The following is a 21039-nucleotide window of genomic DNA, read 5'->3' as shown; positions in this document are numbered from 1 at the left end:
AAAATAAAGATAGTTTTGGAGGAAAAAAAAACTATGCGGAGAAACACTGTAGCAATCAACAATGTTTTAAAGAAAAAAAATTACAAAACCAAAATTTCAATCACTCAATATTAAAAAAAAATCGACAAATATAATTTAAAAAAATAAAGAAATAAAATAGAAAAACTAAGTGGAAAAACATCACAGCAATCCACAATATTTTTTTTAAAAAAATTACAAAGTAAAAATTTTAACCAAATCAATATTTAAAAGGTAAAATCAACAAAAATAATTTTGAAAAAAAAATAAATGAAAAAAAAAGAAAAAGTTAGTTAAAAAAAATAGGGAGAAGAATCATTGTGGATTACTGTTGTAATCCACAGTGTTTTGTGTGTGGGGGAACAGTGAATCCCTCACACGGTTTATTAGAATATTTTATAATTCGAATAATTATTAAAATTCTTTTATAGTTTGATTTGAATTTTTATAAATTATATTTTTTATCATGTAATTTATATATTCAATGACATTTTATATCTTGACAATGTATTTTATTTGATTTTTTTTCTTATTATAACAATATAAAGAAAAAAAATATAATTCATATCAAACTATTATATGATTTTTTTTTAATTTTATATCCTATCTCAAGAAAGTTTGATGACTAGCTATGCAAAAGATAATAAAAAGGGGCTTGCATTTTTTTAATTTTCTTTATGGTTATAAAAAGTATTCCTTCATAATTAAAGAGGTGGTTTAAGGATCGACGAAGAGCATAATATGGGTATCATTAATTATAAAAACCTATACTTTTTCTTTTTTATATTATATTAGAATTGTCATTAAAAAACAATTCATGATATTTAACTTCTATTTTTTTAATTATAAAATCACACTAATTATCATTTAACAATCTTAAAAGTATAATTCAACTGGTCAGGTTCTAAATTTATTTCATAAAAATTACTAGTTCAAGTCTCACAAATCTCAGGATCACTGAAGACTTACATATTCATTAACTTCATGATTCATGAAATTAGTTAAGCTATACGTAAACCAACCAAAATATCCACATTAAAAAAAAATCATTCATTTAACAAATAGGATGGAAAAATAAACCATCTACGTGGCATTAAACATAAGATATAAGGACATTATCCAATATCCACTGAAATGATTTTGTTACGTGTGTACGTGGACCATTGATAATTAAAAAGGATAGATTTTGATAATGGTGTGAATAAAAACATATTTTAAGTATGTTTGTTAATGAAAAGTGATTTTCAATAAATCATGTTCTAGTAAAAAAATTTGGTTTGGTTTTAGAAAAATATTTTATTTTTATTTTGAATAAAAAATACTTTTTAAAAATTATAAAATATTAAAAAAATATCATATTATTTATTAATCATATTAAATTTAGTTTTTATATATATATATATATATATATATAATTTCATTCTTAATAATTTATTTTTTATATGATTTATTGACTAGGGAATTTTAGATTTACAATTATGTTGGAAAACTCAACAAATTGAATGTCTATGTCTAAGAAAAAAAAATCAACCAGCTTGCTTACTTATTAGTATTTTTTTTATTTTTTTTTAATGTTGATCAAATTTAACTATGTTCATTATGTTTAAATATTATATGATAGATGAGTTTTCGAACTTAATCTCGTCGAATTCACAAGAAGATGAGATTATAACCCTATACGATTGATTGACGAGCTTTTTAATTAATGGAGAAGGTGGAATTAATATAAAACAATTATTCCCGTCCAAGTTACTCGCACAAAAATTTGTCTAAATCTTTCCAAAATCAAAGAAACAAGCAAATGGGTACTTTCCCTGCTCTAACAAGATCACTGGGTCATTACTGTATTAAAAAGTCGAGATCCTTTTACTTTCCGAATCCTCACGTTTACAGCAACGGTCACCAGTACCAAACCCATAGAACCCTCCTCATCTTGGACTCCCTGTCCTCTGAATCAGTCAGGCTTCGAAGATTGTCAGATTCGGATTCTGGTAAAATCCCACCTTAAACTCTCTGCATTAGTGTTTGGTGCTGTACTCTTTTTTGTTTCTGACAAGTTTTTAGATTGTTAAAAAAGTGAACACTTTTGTTGTTAAAACAGGGATTGTCGAGGTTAATTTGGATAGGCCTGCAGCGAAAAATTCAATTGGCAAGGAAATGTTAAGAGGGTTACGCAATGCTTTTGAAACAATTGAAAGCGATGTCTCTGCTCAGGTTGTTTTGATTTGCAGTTCGGTTCCGAAGGTTTTCTGTGCTGGTGCTGATTTGAAGGTAATGCATTCTCTCCTCGTTCTTTGATTTTTCTCTTTTTCTCAGTAGTTGGGGATTTTATTTGTTAAATACTTTGCTATGTCACAAAAAGGCTCATCACAATATCCCAAAAGAAAGAGACTTCATGAAAAGCAACTTGCTTTGAACCGCAGAAGGCTTGAACAGATCATTAGAAAGTAGAGGAGACTTCATCTCTGAGTTTCTAAGTTCTAATCTTAATGTCTAGTTGGGTTGTTAGATTCCCTGTTTTCTCTTTACATGTTACTTTATTGATGTCAAATAATCATTAATCACCAATATCTTTCTTTGAATCTCTTCGTACACTTTTTTGGTTCAGCACAATTATGGCAGTGATACCCTAACTAAGTTGCTACCTTGGCGAAGTTTTACTTGCATCTTTATTGGTATTTCTGCATTTTATACCTATACTTATATAGGTCCACCTGGAGATGGTGTTCAATCTATTGTTTTTTCTAAAAAAAAAATTCTATGCTTGGGGATATTGGGGCTAGAAGGTTGAAAATAAGGGTGGGTGACTTGAATACTCAACCATGATTTTATATATATATAAAAAATCAGTTGAAGTCGTGTTCATTACAAGTGAGGATAAGAACTTGATCTCCTTTATGGGCTTTCATATTGATAGACTTTAATTTTGAGGCTCTCTAAACCCACCTGTGGGCTGTGGCTATATTCTCCGTGTTCAGAAGCACATTCAGGTTTTTGTGATTTTTTGTTGTACTTGTTTTCCCTTTCTGCTAGGTTTTTATTTTTCTCTTGTAAGGATGACAGTATTGATAATATTTCCTCTTGGGGACTGCAAGTCTGCACTTATATTTGGTGGTGAATCCAGATACTTGACAGATCTGTCTTTGATTGGATTGGCAGGAGCGCAAGACAATGGCTCCATCTGAAGTTCAAGATTTTGTGAACTCATTGCGATCTACATTCTCATTCATAGAGGTGGGTCCTTATGATTGTCCATAACTTTTCTAGCAGTTATGTTTTTTTGTTACTTGAACATTGTAGATACGGTGATGTGTGAATATGTTTGTGAGACTGGTCTAAAGGGGTGGTTTCCATATCCGTAGATGAATTGGGTACATGTCATTCAAATTCTAGTTCTTTGGTTTTGCATGAATTCTAATAGCTCTTCTTTATAATTCTATCTCTGACCTTTTGTTTTAAGTTTTGAATTTTGCACGTAGCCAACTCCTTGAAAACTTGTTTCCTGAACTATAGCCCAAGTGCAATTCTAAGATCCATGTGTTTATTATAAGATGTCTTTATGTCAGAGCATTTGTCCCAATTTCTATCTCCTCCTTAACAACATAATGAGCAACATGTTTCTGTCAATGCAGGCACTCTATGTTCCTACTGTTGCTGTTATTGAAGGAGCAGCATTAGGTGGTGGACTTGAAATGGCTTTATCGTGTGATCTTCGCATATGTGGTAGTTGCAGATTTATTCATACATTTGCTTCTGTAAAATATTTTCTTATGTATTATATCTTGATACTCAAAATGTGATTCTTACCTCATCTTACCCCATATCAATGATTCAGGAGAAGATGCAGTATTGGGCTTGCCAGAAACAGGACTTGCCATAATTCCTGGGTATTTGCTAAATTTGGCTTGTCATTGGTAGTTAATTACTTGGAATTGCAAGTTCTTTGCATTTTTTATTTGACTGCTCTTGTTTTCTTTATAGATAAACATGGATGTATTGTACTGTCTCCTCAACTTATTGTTACAGCACTTGTATTCTACAATGTAATTTTTCTTATCTATCATTGATGATGAATTGTACATGGAATGGACTTCTGATATGTAACAATTTTTAACAGACGTCATTGTGCTTGAAACCTTCTTAAGTTTCATTGGAAATTGGCCATTTAGTGATAGATCATCCTCTTATGGAATCTTTGGTCCTAACAGTGCAGGTGGGACACAAAGACTTCCTAGGTTGGTTGGAAAATCACTAGCAAAGGAACTTATATTTACTGGCCGCAAGATTGATGGCAGAGAGGCCATGTCAATGGGTATGTTTAGCTGGTAGCAGCTTTGAATCTTTTTTTTCTTTGATTCATATTTAGCAACGAAGGTGTGTTATGTTGCAGGGCTTGTCAATTACTCTGTTCCTGCTGGTGAAGCTCATTCAAAAGCACTTGAAATTGCTCGGGAGATTATTCAGAAGGTACAAAATGTAAACCTTAAGGATTTTTCTCACAGAAAATTATTTAGCACAGAATAACAGTGCAACTCTGCACTCTGCAGAAACTTTGTCATTGAACATAGAAGACTAAGCATCTCTGCTAGAACTTAGAATACTCAAAACTCGTTAGTTTTAAATGTTAATTCAAGATAGGAAATTCTGGGAGGTCTAAAACCCTGTGTATTTAATGTCATGCGTATGCAAAAACAGGGGTCTTGAATCCCAACATTAACTTTCAAACCCATTTATGGTGGGATTGGGGAAAACTATTGTAAAGCTTTATCTTTGGCATTGCTGGAACTGCATTGACGATCCTTTATTTTGTGGACTGAATCTGTTCAAAGAGTGCCTGTTGTTAGCTTTGGAGACTGAATGACTTGATGGTGACCATAAGCACAACATTTCAAGGGTATTGTGTAAACCTGAAGTCATTTTGATGTAGAACAAAGAGCACCAATTTATTACTATCAGTTTGTTGGAAGTTCACTTTGACATGTGTGTACTCTTGTCAGGGTCCAGTAGCAATTAGGATGGCAAAAAAGGCCATCAATGAGGGACTTGAGATAGATTTACCATCAGCTTTGGAATTGGAAGAAGAGTGCTATGAACAGCTCTTGAACACGAAAGATCGTTTGGAAGGCTTGGCAGCATTTGCTGAAAAGCGGAAACCAAGGTACAGAGGGGAATAAAAAGAAAAAAAATGTTCCTGGACAAGTTTCTTAGGATAAAATTCCATTCTTCATTTCTTTATTAATAATTTATACAAATTTAATACTGTCTGGCATGCACATTTGCTCATGGGCACATTTTTTTCATCTTGTCTGTCATAATCAATTTGGTGATGATTAGAATGTATTGTTGGTTATCTATTTGTTTAGAAGCTACCTAGTTTCATTAGTGAGTTAATGATTTGGAAATCTGCGCAAAGCATCTTTTGAAGTGGGGCATTTATTTACAGATGGTAACCTCCTAACATACAAATAATGTCATATAAAATATATTATTGATAGAATTGATAAATCGATGGTTGAGTGAAGACCTTTGCCATATTGCTAGCGAGGGTTTCTAGTGAATCTTCGTGTATGAGCGGTCCCTTAATGAAGGGGGAAAGTGACATATCTCTATAATAAAAAACTGCTGTCGTTTTAGGTTTAAAATACAGAAAAGTAGGAACATATGGGAGTTTAGCAATGCCTTGGAAGTCATTACAAATTTGATGACTTTTTGGGGTGAAATTAATAATTTGAAAAACTAGCTTATAATGAAAGATTAAAAGTTTCGCAAAATCAAAACTTGCACTACTGTCAAAATGAGAAACCTGATGTAGAGAAGCCTTTACCCTCGACTTCTGCTATAATTTCATTTGCTCATTTTGTGACCAGGTATCTGAAACTATTTGATATGGAGTATTCTCCGCTTCAGATTTGAGATAAAGGTCTTTGACCACAGTTTGTCTTTTAGAACCAGCCGAGTTGTTAGAAAGCAGAAAAGTTTTGAGGTTTGGATTCGAGCTTCAACTGGGGGATGATGAGCTTGGGATATTTACGTAATTAATTTTAAACAACAAAACATGCTGGCAAAAAGAATTTTACATTTTTTTTAATTATTGATTACAGGTTCCTTGTCAAAGAAATCTTTGACTGCACTGGAAAGTGAGTTTATTGACTACAGGATCTTTGACAACACTGAAAAGAGATGGTTGTTCTCTGTAAGATGATTAGCCTTTTTCAATTTGAAACGAGGAGGATGAAATATTACAAACCATGATTTAACTTCAGTTGAATATAAAGGCATTACAACTAACAACGTCAATTTATATATATAATCTAGTTTGTATTGGTATCTTAAGCTAGCTCAAATCTTATGTGCCCCCAGTTTGTCGTGTCTTTCGTTTTCTCAAAATTGCAGGCTTTGCCAAATACCTGCTCGCTCTGGGCAAAGGTACTCTAAAGAAAACAACATTTTGTTTCTGCCAAGATACTTGTTTTAGTTGAATTACTCATTTTGAAATGTCTTTATAACTTAAGTGCATGCAATAATCATTTTCTCATATTTGTAGGACAATCAAATCATTAAAAAAAAATGATATGTTCTTTGCTGAATTATCACAGAGAGCTCTAGTTTAATTTAGGCTACTTAAAAACTGTATTAGATGATGTTCTGGGCTGTGCAGATGAATAGATGTTACTGGTGACTAAAATTAATTTCTCTTGTACAGAAAAAATAAATCACTTTATTTTCTAGTTTATTTTAAGTTTTGTTTATGCATGGAACTAATCAACGTTCTTTAATTTGTTAGATCATGACCAAATTTCATCAGCTTTTCAACTGCTCTGCTTAAGCAATGTTATGACTTTTTACATTATCTTCTTCTTTGATCAAAGTATGATATATATAAACATAAATAGATTTTAAACCTTCAGATTTCAGAACTTTACGATGTCTATGAACTTCTTGATCACTAAAAGAGAATCCTTGACATAGAAGCAGGCGTATCACTGTTCAGGTTTTGAGCAGATGCTACAAGGTTCATAATCTCAAGCTTCACATCAAACTAGAAAATTGGCTTGATAATAACGTGTTTTCGAGTGAAGCAAATTTGATTGCAAAATTTAAGAACAAGTTTTACTCTCTACCACCAAGCCCCATTTAGGGATACATAAACTTAAATATTAGATATACTGAACAGACAATATGAGTCTGCTGTAGTGTGAGTTTGCTTTTCAGGACTTGGAAAGAATTTGTACTGCTATAATTTATGCAGATGAACTTTAGCCGTCAATACGGAATGCATCCTCCTGATGATCACCATGACTTTGACGTGCCGTAAATTAGATCAGTTTGATTAAGAAAATGACTAACACGTTATTATGATTCACTTAGCTTGAAATCACATTACTTTTGGGAATGGAAATCTAATGTTTTTTTGACGATAATGTGAGCCATAACCGAAATTAAGCTAGCAAATGACTTGTCTTTTTCCAGATACGGAGAGTAAATGGCTGGAAAAACTCCTCATTTAGCTTGAATATAAACATTGATACGAGCATACAGAATCCTTGAAATTGAAACTCCGAATTTACAGTTTTGAACTTGCTATTTATTTAAGGTATCATTGAATTTCAGTAGTTATGCGAAATTGTCATACTGCTAGAATCAGTAGCAACTGCATCCTTCATCCAGCTAACATGCACGGTGTATAGTTTACGAGGATGACATAATTTGTTACTGAAGAAAAAAAAGATCAATTTACAGGACAATGCAATGCATTGTATGAGCAAATAATGGTTGTAAATTCTGTTAAAATGGATAGGTCCATGAGACTTGAATCTTTATTTCCTTTTGTTCTCAGAATTTTAGCTCGTCATTCTCTAAAAGACAATTGCAACTGAACTGTCATGTTTGCCTTTTCAAATATCATACATGGTTAACAAAGGGCACTTTCCCGTGTTAAGCTTGAAATTTAGCCTAAGACTCAGGTGTACTGGCCCTCTTGCAAATGTAGGTTTTTTTGCGGTCCAGTTTCAGTAATTTCTCAGGTTCACGAAAATCCCACCAACATTTTCCAAAATTTAATCTCATTTGATTACGTCAAGATAAAAATTTGAAACTGTTAACCATTACTTGGTGAACTAACTAGACCTATCTCCACAGCTTAGAATTACCATAACTGAGTCTTGTGTTTGCTCTACTAATTTAATGGCTATCCTACTGGCTAAGTCTTTCCTGTTTAGAAATGGACATTAGCTTAATGTATTGTCAGTCTCCTTTTTCAATAGTCTGCTTTTCTCAAAGATTGAATGGAAAATATTGATGGAGACCAAGTCAATCTTAAAGGAAAAAAATATACAATATGGCTCCAAAAGGAATAAAATTGACATTGGTCGAATGCATTTCTGAAACAGACAAGGACTGGTATGCTACTTCTGTTGTTAATTAAAGAAAAAGGTTCATCATACAATTTGGCTTTAGGTTAACTTTAAGGAAGCAATCTTGACCAAATCTCCATCACTGAGTTTGTCCTATCACATGAATATTTACTTGCAATGATCTCTATCTGTTCTTGATCCTTGCATTGCAGGAGGTTATTATCCTCTCTAAATCATTTATTGTCCATCTTGTTTCGTTGTAAAAGCACATGACAGCCAGAAAACTTCCCACACCGACCAAAAACCAGATTTTGGACAAAAAAATGGACGAGTCTGAGAAATGTCGGTGACAAACAGTCTCTAGTTCCAGCAAAAGTTGTCCAATCTGGCTTGCCAACGTAGGCTCATGATTTTATTGTAACCATCAATAGGAAAACAGATTTTTCTTCTTATTCTCTTTCATGTTTATGCAAGCTCATTGTTTTGCTGCTTGAATATCTGGATAGATATCCTTCTTCATCATGACTTTTCTTTGCCTTTTCTTGTTCTGGCAACAACTAAACAAACGCTGATTTTTTCTCCACGTTATTAGCCTTTAGATATACATGCAATTGTGTCGACATTTCTTAAGAAGTAGAAATCTTTATGGAGGCTTCAGGTTCCATGGCTAGTTGATTTCGATTTGTGAATAGGGGAGAAACCAGATAGGTCGTTGTTTTGTAGAGATTATCATAAATTCTGCGAATGTACTTATCTGGCTTTATGCTTGCTTCTTTTACTGATTTTACAGAACTTGCAAGTTTCAGTGGTGAATGTACAGTAATCGCAAAAGGTTAAGAACTTAAATATTTGAGGAAAATATACTTTTTTAATAAAAATTGATGAAGGTAGTAGAATGAAAGTAACGGACCTTCCTCGCGCTTCAATGATTAAAACTTAAAATTTCTACTTCAAGATTTCAGGTTCTAACTCTAAGAAAGGTGAAGATTTGAAAATGAGTAATTGTCCATTTTACCAACGGTTTTTAACAACAGAGACATTAAATTAATTACCAGAAAATTGCATAAATTACAAGCACGCGTGTTCTCTCTGTTCGTGTTGATTTCATTATAAAGATTTTCATGCCCTTCATTTCTCTTTAGAAATCGGGAAAAGACTATTAAACTATCCATTGTGTAGCCCAGATCATTGAACCTCCTGTTCAACCAAAAAAAGAAAAAGGACATAATTAATATAGGACAAATTACATGGCATGTTCGATCCATTGGAACTTATAGTCAAAAAACAAAAATGGGGATACATAAATTATCCCAACTATTTCGTACAAGTCAACAAAACTGAGAGTAAGACAACCCTGAGATTTATCACCACCTTTTCTTTACAGTTAACAGATATTTCTGCTTATGCCTTTTGTTTGACTTTCTTCATTAACTCGATAAATTCTCCAAAAACTGCAGCGAGAAAACTCTAGGTTAACATGCATGTGCAAGAAATCCAATAGATAAACATAGAGGCGAAATGATGATGAAGTTCAAGAAGCAATTCTGCATCATCATCAACAACAAGAAAAATGACAAACACCACCCAGCTCCACTCGTGCGCAGAGGGGAAAGCTAAAATGAAGCAAGGAAAGGACTCTGTTTTGCATTGTGCTCTCCCTCTCCCTTTCAGCTGTTTTATAATGGAACTACTTGACAATGACAATAGCTATTTGTGGATGTAATTCTGTATCAGCTATATAGTGAAAAGTGATTTTATGTCGTGCATAGAAGTGCAGAAAATGGAAAAAAAAAAAGGAACAAGTAAAGATAAGAAAGGACTTCGATTACCAGAATCTGAATCATGAGGTCCTGGTGATGCCTCTGGGTGATATTGAAGAGACATGACATTTAGCGCCGGAAAAGCAAGACCAGCACAGCTTCCATCATTAAGATTAATGTGTGTCACTTCCACACCTTTGGGAAGTGATGCAGGGTCAACTGCATAGTTGTGATTCTGCCACATCAACCATTGCATGTTAGAAAGTGAATAGAATAGAACAAAAGGAGAGCATTTCCTGCATGAATTCAACTATGCACATACAATCTTAACTACTAAATTCTAATTCAATCATTGTAAAACATGACCATCCCCTTTTTAACTTCATACTTTGAGGATTCTCATGATTAACATTGAGTTGAAAATCTAATGGGGGGGGGGGGGTAACATCATCATCTTTAACTAGTCAGATATCTAATGGATTAGGGTTGGTAATTAGTAAAATTTGAACCTGCTTTTGATGTTTTCATGAATTCACCTATTCAAATATTGAAAATTCTTTTAAACAGGTTACCATTGAAAAACTCACCTGGGCACTGATCTCTACACGGTTTGCAACAAGGTTACGAACAGGATGATTTCCTCCATGGTGGCCAAACTTCATCTTAAAGGTTTTACCACCTAATGCCTGGCCAAGCAACTGATGGCCCATACAAATTCCAAAAACAGGGACCTTTCCCAGCAATTCTTTGACTGTTTTAACAGCGTAAGGAACTGCAGAAGGGTCTCCAGGTCCATTGCTGAAAAGAACTCCATCTGGTTTCATCTTTAGCGTTTCTGATGCTGGCCAATTTGAAGGGACCACGGTGATTTTACATCCATAAGATGATAAGCGTCTGGGTATATTATGCTTGATCCCAAAATCATATGCAATGACCTTCAATCCAAGAATAAGCATGAAAAAGAGTAAGAGCAAATTGTAAGCAAAGATATTCAACTGAAATCAAACTAAGGCAAGTTATACTAACATGGTAAATCTCTCCTCTTCCCTCGCAGTTAAAGTCCCACTCTGGATCTGTTTTGTCAACCCATTCATAAGGGGCAGTGCAAGTGACACCACTTATCAAATCAATTCCTGAAAATTGAATCAGCAAAGTGAGAACTGCCAATGTTCTGTAATACTCACAACCGTATCCATCAAGTAAACTGAATCTTTTACCTACAATGTCCCATGAGCGAGACATTTCCAAAAGTTCCTCATCTGTCTTCGATTCTTCAGTGGTTAGAACACCAACAAGGCTTCCATCTTGCCTCAATCTGCGGGTTATTGCACGGGTGTCAACATCATCTGTCGTGTATTGAAACAGCATCAAATGCAGAGGTTAAAATCTATTGACAAACAAAGCAGGACACTGAATAACAAACAGAGCATCAACAAACTGAAATTTAACTTACATATTCCCATGATGTTCCTTTCTAGCAAGTAATCACCAAGGGCTTTGGTGCACCTCCAATTTGATGTGCTGAATCCAGTTATTAGACAGTTTACAAACATAATAAGCAGAAGCTGATTAGATATGTCAAGTGAAGATGAAGCAGATTAGAAAGCAGCAAATGAAGAAACAGCACCTGATACTTAAGCTTCTGATTACAAGACCAGCAAGGAAACACTGCCTTGATTCCTCATCATCTAACAAGCAAGGCATCGAAATCAGATTGCCAGTAGCAAAAAGATGATATACTATGTGAAGAATTGAAGGCTGTTTCACCTACCAAAATTTACCCCAGTGTTCCCAATATGTGGGTTTGTCATAAGAACAAACTGCCCTGCATAACTAGGATCCGTAAGGATTTCTTGATACCTATAATGTGAATAAATATGAGACATGTTTCACTTCAATAATGGATAATACAATTTTTTAACAATTGAAACAGACAGTGTACTTCACATAGGCTTGGGAAGCCACAATGGTAATGCTGCATCAATTTTAGGAAAAAAACTTTGAACTGACATACAACGGCGTAGTGCTTACAAAACTATTTAAGACTTAAACTAGTCAGCCTTTTCCATTTGAATGGCCTTCAAAGTGGCATCATATATACCTTTGCTTAATGTCTCTGCATCAATTGTAAAATGCCCTTGTCTGTCCCTTAATGTGCCTCAGACATTGATTTGTATGCGCTTTCTATCTAAACCATATAACAGAACAGCATTCCTAGGGTGAGAAGACATGACTGTTATCTTGCTTCGTTCTACCACTTCAAAAGTGGATATCCAAGCTCAGCTCGATATTAAGGTGAACATGTCAATTCTAATCTAACTATGCAAATCTGGAGTGGTCCCACTTTTAAATGTTCCAAACCTAATAATTTGAAATGAGGGAAACTCTCCGTTGTGACAAAAACTGGATTACATCAATGTTATTTCTACTGACTCAATTAAGTAAACTACTCCACATGATAAATGGAGATAATACCATAAAAAAGGCCAAACAAAGAAAATTAAAATTCATTTCTTTATATAGAACATGAAGAAATCTTACCCTGTCAAAGAAGTATTGAAGACAACTTCACCAACTTGAGTTCCTCTAGCACCAAATGACTTTGCCCTCCAAACTGAACCATCTTCAAGTACTAATCTAGCATCTGAAGTTTTCCAAGGCCTTTCCACCACTCCTTAAAAACCAAAAAAGACCTCAAAGTTTTCACATTTTCATGCACATAATCCCTACGTTACTCTCGATTAAAACAACAAATCAACAATATAGAATAATCCCAGAAAAAAATGATATTAAAAAGGTAAAAGGTAAGAAAGAAAGGAGAGAGGTTGACCAGTGGCAGCACCATCCAAGGAAGAAAGAGAAGCTGTGCATTTAACACTGAAAACTCTCAAAGATTTCACCTTTGGTTTTGGTTTTGGTTTTGGTTTTAAGAAGTTTTGTGTTGTTAGGGCAATAGGGTTTTTTATTGCAAGCTCCATCCTCTCTCCCTCACTCACTCACTTTCAGTGTCTCTGATTCGTTTGGTTTTTGCTTTCTGTGCGTGCGGGTGTTCTCTCTGTCTCTGGTTTTCTTTAGTAACAAAGAGACGGGTATAAACCCTTCTTCTTTAGGATGGCTATGAAAGATGCTTGATAGGTATAAAGAGTTGTCGGCTTAAAGCCCATTTTAAAACCAAAGTGGCTTCAGCTTCTGAGTCTCTTATAAAATGGGCTGGAGGTAGTTTGAATTGGATCCGGCCGTAATGAATAATGGGCCTGATTATGACTAAGTGACTGTAAAAGTATACTTGCAAGTCAATTAACAGATGCTAAAATCCACGTCTATCATTTATATAACTGGGTCGGGTTTAGATTGATAATTATATTTTATCTAATTTTTTATATTTTATAATTTATAAAACTGAGCTATTTGTTTATTTTTATCTGCATGGATTGGATATATGGGATTAGATTAATTTTTGTAAATTTTACAAATATTTACAAGTTGGGTTTATATTATCAATTTTTATGAAATTACATTTAGAGATGGATTTACAGTATAGAATATAGGTCTGATGGCACATTTAATATTACATCTAATTTTTATATTCTATACCATCATTAAATTTTAATTACCTCTCCCTTCCCTCCATCAAATAAACAAGTTCTTTTTTAATTATATTAAAGAAATTCAATAGAAAATCCACTAATAAAAGCTTTGGATCCGAAACATATCTAAATAAAAAATATATTTAATTCACAAATTATTAAATATAAAAATTAAAAAGTATAAGATATACAGGTTAATAAAGTTTTAAAAATCTTGATTCGTTATCTAATTCATGATATTTATTTTTTAGGTTTTTTAATTCAATATTATTTATATTATCTTGAATTGAACAAATATTATATTTGAAACCTTTTTTTAACAACCCGCTGAAATCTCTGATTCAAGGGAAAGGGTCTCAAAATTAATTTCAGAAATTTCCTACTTGTATATTTATCGCTGGTGTTTTCAACAAATTAAAGCATTGGATTGCATGATGTCCACCAACGAATTAGTCACCCAGAGGAGGTGATCATGAAGAGTCTACAAAGACGCAACAAAAGCACGGATTCTAGCTAAAGGTTTTCTTCCTCTTGGCAATTTGACTCGAAACCAGGATCGGAGACTTCTTCTACATGAGTGTAGGCCGCAAACAATCCTAATAGAAAACACTCCAACAAACCACAGATGTAATTTCTGTCTTTTACAGGGGAGGATCTTGTCGCTTGCATGGCTCAGTCAAGCAAACCAGTTCTTCAAGAGATTTAGAAGGAGGACATGTTCAGTTACGTCGCCTTCCGTCTTGAAGGGGAGGCCAATCTATGATGACAGTGGATTGAGAAGATATATCAAAAAAGAAGGATTTTGAAAGAAAAAAAGAGAGGAGTTATTGGCTAGGCTTTGTCACATTAAGTATTGGATCATGACGAGGAGTTGTCTCGCATCTAATAAACTGATGACCTACACACCTACCCGAACGAGTTTGAGAGTCTAATTGAGTGCATGAGTGGTCCAGAAAGGCCCTTGTAGACACCTTCATTGATTGCAAGAGAATTCAAGACGAATCAGATACCTTGGTGAGAAAGGCAATTAAATACCTCGCCAAGAAGACGATCATTTTTCTGATATGAGGGAGAAAGAACAGTGAAGTAAGTCAGTCATACCATCATCGGAGAGCCGTTAGTAAGCCGCTTTTCGAAGTCTCTCTCATGAGATGAAAAAACATAATGAAAAGCTTCTTTAGGATACAAGTGCAAAGGACCCTAAGTGTTTATTATCGGCTTTTAGGAGAAAAACAATAACAACCCATTATCAGGTTCCAGGAGAAAGACGATAACAACCTATTATAGGGAGAGGAGACTCCAAATCTCAACAATGAGGAACTAACCGAAACTCAACATGCTATAACTGCAATTATTTATTGTTTAACATTTTAGTTTCAGCTGACGGATCATTCTTGGATAGACTTTTCAAATCCACTGCAAGCATGGATTCGGGGTTTTACTTTTCTCCTCTTGTCTTTAGCTATTCTGCTGCTACCTGTTGCTGCTGCTGCTCAGCCACCCTTCCTCTGCCCCCACAATTCATGTCAACAGAGTTTTGATGATGAATTTAAATGGTTACTATATGTGTCATCTTACGATCATATCTTTTTCTTCCCTTTTATATTTTCTTCATCTTTTTTGTGCAGCGAGCAAAATTTCTTGAGAGTGACAGTGAAATGGAAGATGCCCATGCAGTAGCTGCCCCACATATGGTGAAACAGAGGTAAGTGTTTTATTAATTACAGTTTCAGTTACTAGTGATGGAATACTATATTCAATATGGTGATATAACGTGGGTAATGTAAACATAAGGAAGCTAGAAGAACAGGACTTCCTACTTTTCAATGCATATGTGGTTAAGAAATACACATGGCTTTCAGTGTTCATGCTCTTTACTGGATAACATAATGATTTCTATATTCCAGAGAGCTAAGAACCTTAAGTGTGGGAGATAAATAAATGAGTTGTAGCCTTGGAGGTTGGATGACAAGAGTTTGCCTCGAGCTAGCATAATTGGGTCAAGTAATTAATTACGTTAGAAACATGTCATAACTACTCGAGATTCATTGACTCGTAGCAAAATTCAAAAAACAGGTTCTATGGAGAAATCTTCATGGTCTTTAACCACATTAATTTAGAGAATAGCCTGAGTTGGAGAAAGAAATGTTGAGGATTGAGGAGTTTGAATTAAGAAAGGTTGGAAAGATGGTATGATGAACAGACTTTGCAAGAAATGTAAGCTGAAAGCATGGGTTTCACTTGGAATAAAAGCCAAGCTTGGCTTTTAATATGTGAAGTTGCAGATATACATTATTTCTTCATGTTTGATGCGGAAGTAATGTGCTGCTATGGTTGTAAAGGCTCTACACTGAAAATAAACTTCGTTGAAAAGTAGCCATACGTTTGCTTCATCTTCATTTTGCTTGGTTCATGCCATTCCTTTTGATTTCTTGTTAATTGCTGTTTGTGCAGGCTTCAGATAATGTGGACGCTCATTTTATCTGCTTCACTTATGTGGATGGTAAACACTTAAAATAATCAGCTTCCCTTTTGCTACGCTTGTTTAAGGCATGAAAAAGCAATAATGTGGTGTTGTTTTTAGTTGGTGAGCTTGTGAATAGTTTTGGTTTCGACTGTTCATGATCCTAATTCATAGTTATCTTATACATAGGAAAACTTTTTTAGCTTAATGGGAGAAAATCTGGGCCAATATCGCATCCTGCATCCTCACCAGGCAGCTTTATACAGGTATAAATTAGAATCCTTTAGTTTATTTTTGTCCTTGTAAACTTTTATTTTATGTGTGCTCAGACGGGAACAACATGGATGAATGTTTTAGGTCAATAGATGTATTGAAATAATTAACATGAAGCGCATGATGAAGATTTTCAACAATTAGAGGGTTATTGCTTTAATTACTACGTGGAAGTTGAATATTGTGGCTTATGAAGTTTTTTGGTGTAAAATGTTTCGTTTCAGACCTCATGAAAGCCAAGAGAAGAGGAGCAGCGGCCATCCTCATCATTTCACAGTCATGCTGATGACGGTGTGCAACCTCTTTTTTGGCAGACAAGTTGCAGCAGCGGTGTGAACCCGGCAGCAATGGAGGCCGACTCCCAGCAACCGTTCCTTGCGGTTGTGAAGATCATCTCCCTTCGCGCTTTTCTTTCTTATGTTAGTCGTTCCAACCGGTCCCTGTACTAGTAAGCCTCTATTCGCAGTCCTAAGGTGCGAGAGTCTATTAGACTGTGGTAACAGAATCCTCCCCCTCCTATTCTTTTTTGTCTAATTCAATTCATCTGCATGTTCAAAGAGCTGTTTGTCCAATTCCGGGCACTGTAAGAACCGATTCTCTAATTCAATCAAATATCCCAACCCAAAGGCCGGCCAGGCTTCTGAAGATGTTCTAAGCTAAGAACAAGACTTTCCCTCTAAATATAGAAGTTCAACGACCCATCCTATAGGCGAATATCTCTGAAATCATGATAGTTGAAATCATGTTGGTGAATATATCTGAAATCATGTTGGCAAATATTCTGTTGCCTTATTCTGTCATATCTCCTAATATCATGCTTAGTTATAAACATGTAATCAGTTGTCAATTAAGACATACATTTAGGTAGTTGTGTTTGGAAGTTGCACGGAAATAGTAATTCTCCATGTATATATGTACTGGTTTTCTAAATCAATAGATGAGACCTTCAAATTCAAATCCTTTCTTCTCATGGTATCAGAGTTGTATCTAGTTTAATAAAATATCCTGGCCATTGCAGAGAAATGGCTACCTTGAGGAAAACTATCTCTCCTTATGACATAACCTCCAATGACAATCCTGGAAGTCTGTTGACACAAGTTCAACTGAAGGGAGAAAATTATGATGAATGGGCTCGTGCTCTCAAGATTGCATTGAGAGCAAGAAAAAAATTTGGGTTTGTGGACGGATCTATTGAGCATCCAGATGAGGAATCACCGGACCTTGAAGACTGGTGGACCAATAACTCTTTACTGGTGTCCTGGATAATGAACACCATTGAACCATCATTGAGATCAACTATGTTACATATGGAGGTGGCACAAGATCTTTGGGAAGACATAAAAGAACGATTTTCCATGGTGAATGGACCACGCATACAACAACTAAGGGCTGAGCTTTCTGAATGCAAGCAGAGAGGATTGACAATTGTTGCTTACTTTGGAAAGTTTAAGAAATTATGGGAAGAATTGGCAAACTTTGAACAAATGCTGATGTGCAAGTGCGGCTTGTGTACCTGCAACCTTGGAGCGGCCTTAGAAAAGAAGCGTGAGGAAGAGAAAGCTCATCAGTTCCTCATGGGACTTGATGAAATAGTCTATGGGACTGTAAGATCAAATCTATTAGCTCAGGACCCATTGCCACATTTGAACAGACTCTACTCAACACTAGTTCAGGAAGAACGTGTCAGAATCATATCTCGTGGAAAGAAAGAGCGCGGCGAGGTGATGACCTTTGCAGTGCAAGCAGAGTTCAAATCACGCAACAAAAATGAAGGAAAGGACAAAAATGTGGTATGCAACCATTGTAATCGCAAGGTTAGCTGTTTTCAGCTAATTGGATATCCGGATTGGTGGGGAGATCGTGCTCGTGGGACTGGAAGAGGAAATGGACGTGGAAAGGGAGGACAGCGAGGCATGACTCTTGTTGGCAGAGGACGTGGAGGATTGGTCAAAGCCAATGCAACTCAAGTCTCATATACTGATAGAAGCGATACCAATGGCCTTAGTGATAAACAATGGCTGACATTACTGAACATTCTAAACAATACCAAGACAGGGGCAACTGAGAAACTCACTGGTAAGTGTTCCTCCATACAATGGATCATCGACACAGGTGCTTCTCATCATATGACAAGAAGGCTAGATTGCTTATCCCATGTCCAAGACATGGTAGAATGTCATGCTGGGCTTCCAAACGGGCAACAAATAGCTGCTACAATAGAAGGAACAGTGGTGCTGAGTGACAAGTTGAAATTAACAAATGTTTTATATGTGCCAAGTTTGCAATGCAATCTCATTTCGGTATCTTAGTTGATTGATGAATCTGATTGTGTTGCTCAGTTCACTAATAAAATTTGTGTTATACAGGACTGCACTTCGAGGATGGTGATTGGTGCGGGTGAGATACGAGAGGGGCTTTACTACTTGCGAGGAAAGGCAACTGTGGCAACAGTACAAACTGGTAATGAGAAATCCTTCAATTTGTGGCACAAACAGCTGGGACATCCATCATCTAAGGTTCTAGAGTTGGTTCCAAATGTTGGTGCTGGTAAAATTAGTAGCTTACGTAATCAAGTTTGCGATGTTTGTCTTAGAGCAAAACAAACAAGGGATAAATTTCCTGCTAGTAATAATAAAACTTTGGAAAGTTTTCAGTTAATTCACTGCAACTTATGGGGACCCTATTGATTGTGCATCAAAAGTATCATTAAGTCTCTTATTTTACATATGTATTTATTATTTTTATTTGGGTTTTTTATAATAATTGATGTGCTTTTTAGTAATGAAGTTTCTTTTAATGTCTCGATAGGTTTTTGGAGCTTAAATGAATTATTTCAGAAAATTCAACGTCGGAATTCGGAACAAAGAATTGAAGAGAAATTTAGTTGAAGATTGAAGCAAATCTTGGTTCAAATAAGTGCTCCAAATTTGCCCCAAAAATCAATTCAAGTCCAATTCTAGAAAAGAATATCATATGATTTATTTCAAGCCCAAACATGCCTTATGTTGTGTGCAAACTTCAACCATCAAACACTCAAGGTTTCAAAGTCAATCTTAGCCCAAATAATAGGTACATTTGTATCCTTATTTGATGCTTAAATTCAGCCCCAAATCAGCCCCAAATCAGCCCCAAATCACCTTCCAAATCAGCCCAAACACAATCCATGATCCTACATGTTCACATAATAAATAACATTTGATTTATTTGGGTAATTCATTGATCCAAGAGGGCAAGCACATGGATGGAAAGCTGGAGGGGACATTGTGACATTATTTTGGGTCAAAAGAAGAAAGAGACAACTCATAAAGGAGGAAGAAAAACGTGCACCAAAGTGTTCTCCAAGCTGGCCTGGTTTGATTTTCCAGAACACCTTTCGGTGTTTTCTCCATAACTTTTGACTCAGATGTCCAAATGAGCTGTTCTTTAATGATCTGGAAAGCTAACAGAATGGCCTATAAATATGTCTCTAATAGCCATCTCCAGAGGAGGCTTCAAAAAGGGTCGAATTGCTGTCCAAAGTTAGAGTCAGATTTGTGTCCGAATTTTTACTGAAATTGTGTTGTGTTCTTCTTTATAGATTTCGGTTCTTTAGCTTGTAAAACTCATTATTTCAGTTTGATTCAAGTCATTTTATGTTTATTAAAGTGTTATTATATCTAATCATGGTTGGCTAATCTTCTTCTTGGATCCAAATCAAGGATGATGGTGGTTGAGGTGAGTTCTTTAAGATATGAATGAATCTTAATGTCTATCTTTTCATTTTCTTCATGAATGTTTATTATTGCAAAGAAATTTTAGAAATCATTTAGGTAATGTTATAATCTTGAATTTTTATGCACAAACCTTAGTTTTGGTATAGAGATTGCTTGATTCAATGTCTTACTTAATATGAAAATACTTGTACATTCTTAAGCAATAATCAATCTTCATCCTTTTAAACTTCATTGTAATATCTTCCGATCTAATATCACCATCGTTGATATTAGGTTGAGTTATCTTATATATGTTAAAGGAATCACCAATACATCACCATTAAAATTGATTTGGACCAAGACTTACTTTTTCTTGTCATTTAAAATCTATTTACACTTTTTCATCTTTGAAAACAAATCCATCAATCATTTTCAACCAAGTTATTGTTAATTTAATTTCTCTTGAGTTTTGTTTTGTTACCTAGCTTAATTTCCAGATCTAGCTCTCTGTGGATATGACCTCGATCTTACCGAGTTAATTGCTACATCGCACACTCGTGCACTTGCGAGTTAAAACAAGCCGAACATAAAAAGCGGTCAAGCAATTTTGGCGCCGTTGCCGGGGAGCTAGCAAGCAAAGGTAACAAATTTCTATTTGATTATTGGAAAACAAAAAAAATACATAAAAATAAAAAATCAAATGGCTGGTTTTACCGCCTAAAAAAATTTAATTTGACCTCAACTTTTCGGATATTGGACTGTGGACTGGACTATTAATTGTTGGATTTTTGTTGGTTCAACCATTTTTCTTTTATTGTCTATTCTAATTAGTTTATAATATTTATTGTTTATATTATAAGGCTGGTACTACCGCCTTTTGTTCATTTTATT

At 34.9% G+C, this 21039-nt stretch overlaps 2 protein-coding genes across 7 annotated transcripts; one reads left to right on the top strand and one right to left on the bottom strand.

Moving 5' to 3' along the window:
- The first annotated feature begins 1652 nt into the window (after window positions 1–1652).
- Window positions 1653–10090, top strand: LOC133673734 (probable enoyl-CoA hydratase 2, mitochondrial). Of its 5 annotated transcripts, XR_009835051.1 has the most exons (10): window positions 1653–2009; window positions 2120–2289; window positions 3178–3252; window positions 3651–3741; window positions 3854–3905; window positions 4227–4330; window positions 4409–4485; window positions 5016–5176; window positions 5886–6001; window positions 6120–6345. XR_009835051.1 is itself a non-coding variant. In XM_062094634.1 (9 exons), exons 1-9 carry the CDS (start codon window positions 1820–1822, stop codon window positions 9846–9848), a joined length of 939 nt encoding a protein of 312 aa, XP_061950618.1. In that variant the 5' UTR covers window positions 1653–1819; the 3' UTR covers window positions 9849–10090. The 5 variants fall into 5 exon arrangements, 4 of the variants coding, with proteins under 4 accessions (XP_061950618.1, XP_061950626.1, XP_061950609.1 ...); XM_062094634.1 differs by lacking the exons at window positions 5886–6001; window positions 6120–6345 and adding an exon at window positions 9830–10090; XM_062094642.1 differs by lacking the exons at window positions 5886–6001; window positions 6120–6345 and adding an exon at window positions 8639–8660.
- On the bottom strand, window positions 9394–13252 carry LOC133673720 (carbamoyl-phosphate synthase small chain, chloroplastic-like). Of its 2 annotated transcripts, XM_062094601.1 has the most exons (11): window positions 12963–13252; window positions 12674–12806; window positions 11904–11992; window positions 11760–11820; window positions 11586–11653; window positions 11350–11478; window positions 11159–11265; window positions 10720–11067; window positions 10202–10367; window positions 9744–9823; window positions 9394–9569 (listed from the first exon to the last, which is right to left on the bottom strand). In XM_062094601.1, exons 1-10 carry the CDS (start codon window positions 13108–13110, stop codon window positions 9774–9776), a joined length of 1299 nt encoding a protein of 432 aa, XP_061950585.1. In that variant the 5' UTR covers window positions 13111–13252; the 3' UTR covers window positions 9394–9569; window positions 9744–9773. The 2 variants fall into 2 exon arrangements, with proteins under 2 accessions (XP_061950585.1, XP_061950580.1); XM_062094596.1 differs by lacking the exon at window positions 9394–9569 and having other exon boundaries at window positions 9573–9823.
- Window positions 13253–21039: the final 7787 nt, after the last annotated feature.

This window comes from Populus nigra, chromosome 1, assembly GCF_951802175.1.
Source record: "Populus nigra chromosome 1, ddPopNigr1.1, whole genome shotgun sequence".
NCBI lineage: Eukaryota > Viridiplantae > Streptophyta > Magnoliopsida > Malpighiales > Salicaceae > Populus > Populus nigra.
This window is presented reverse-complemented; position numbering and strand designations above follow the sequence as displayed.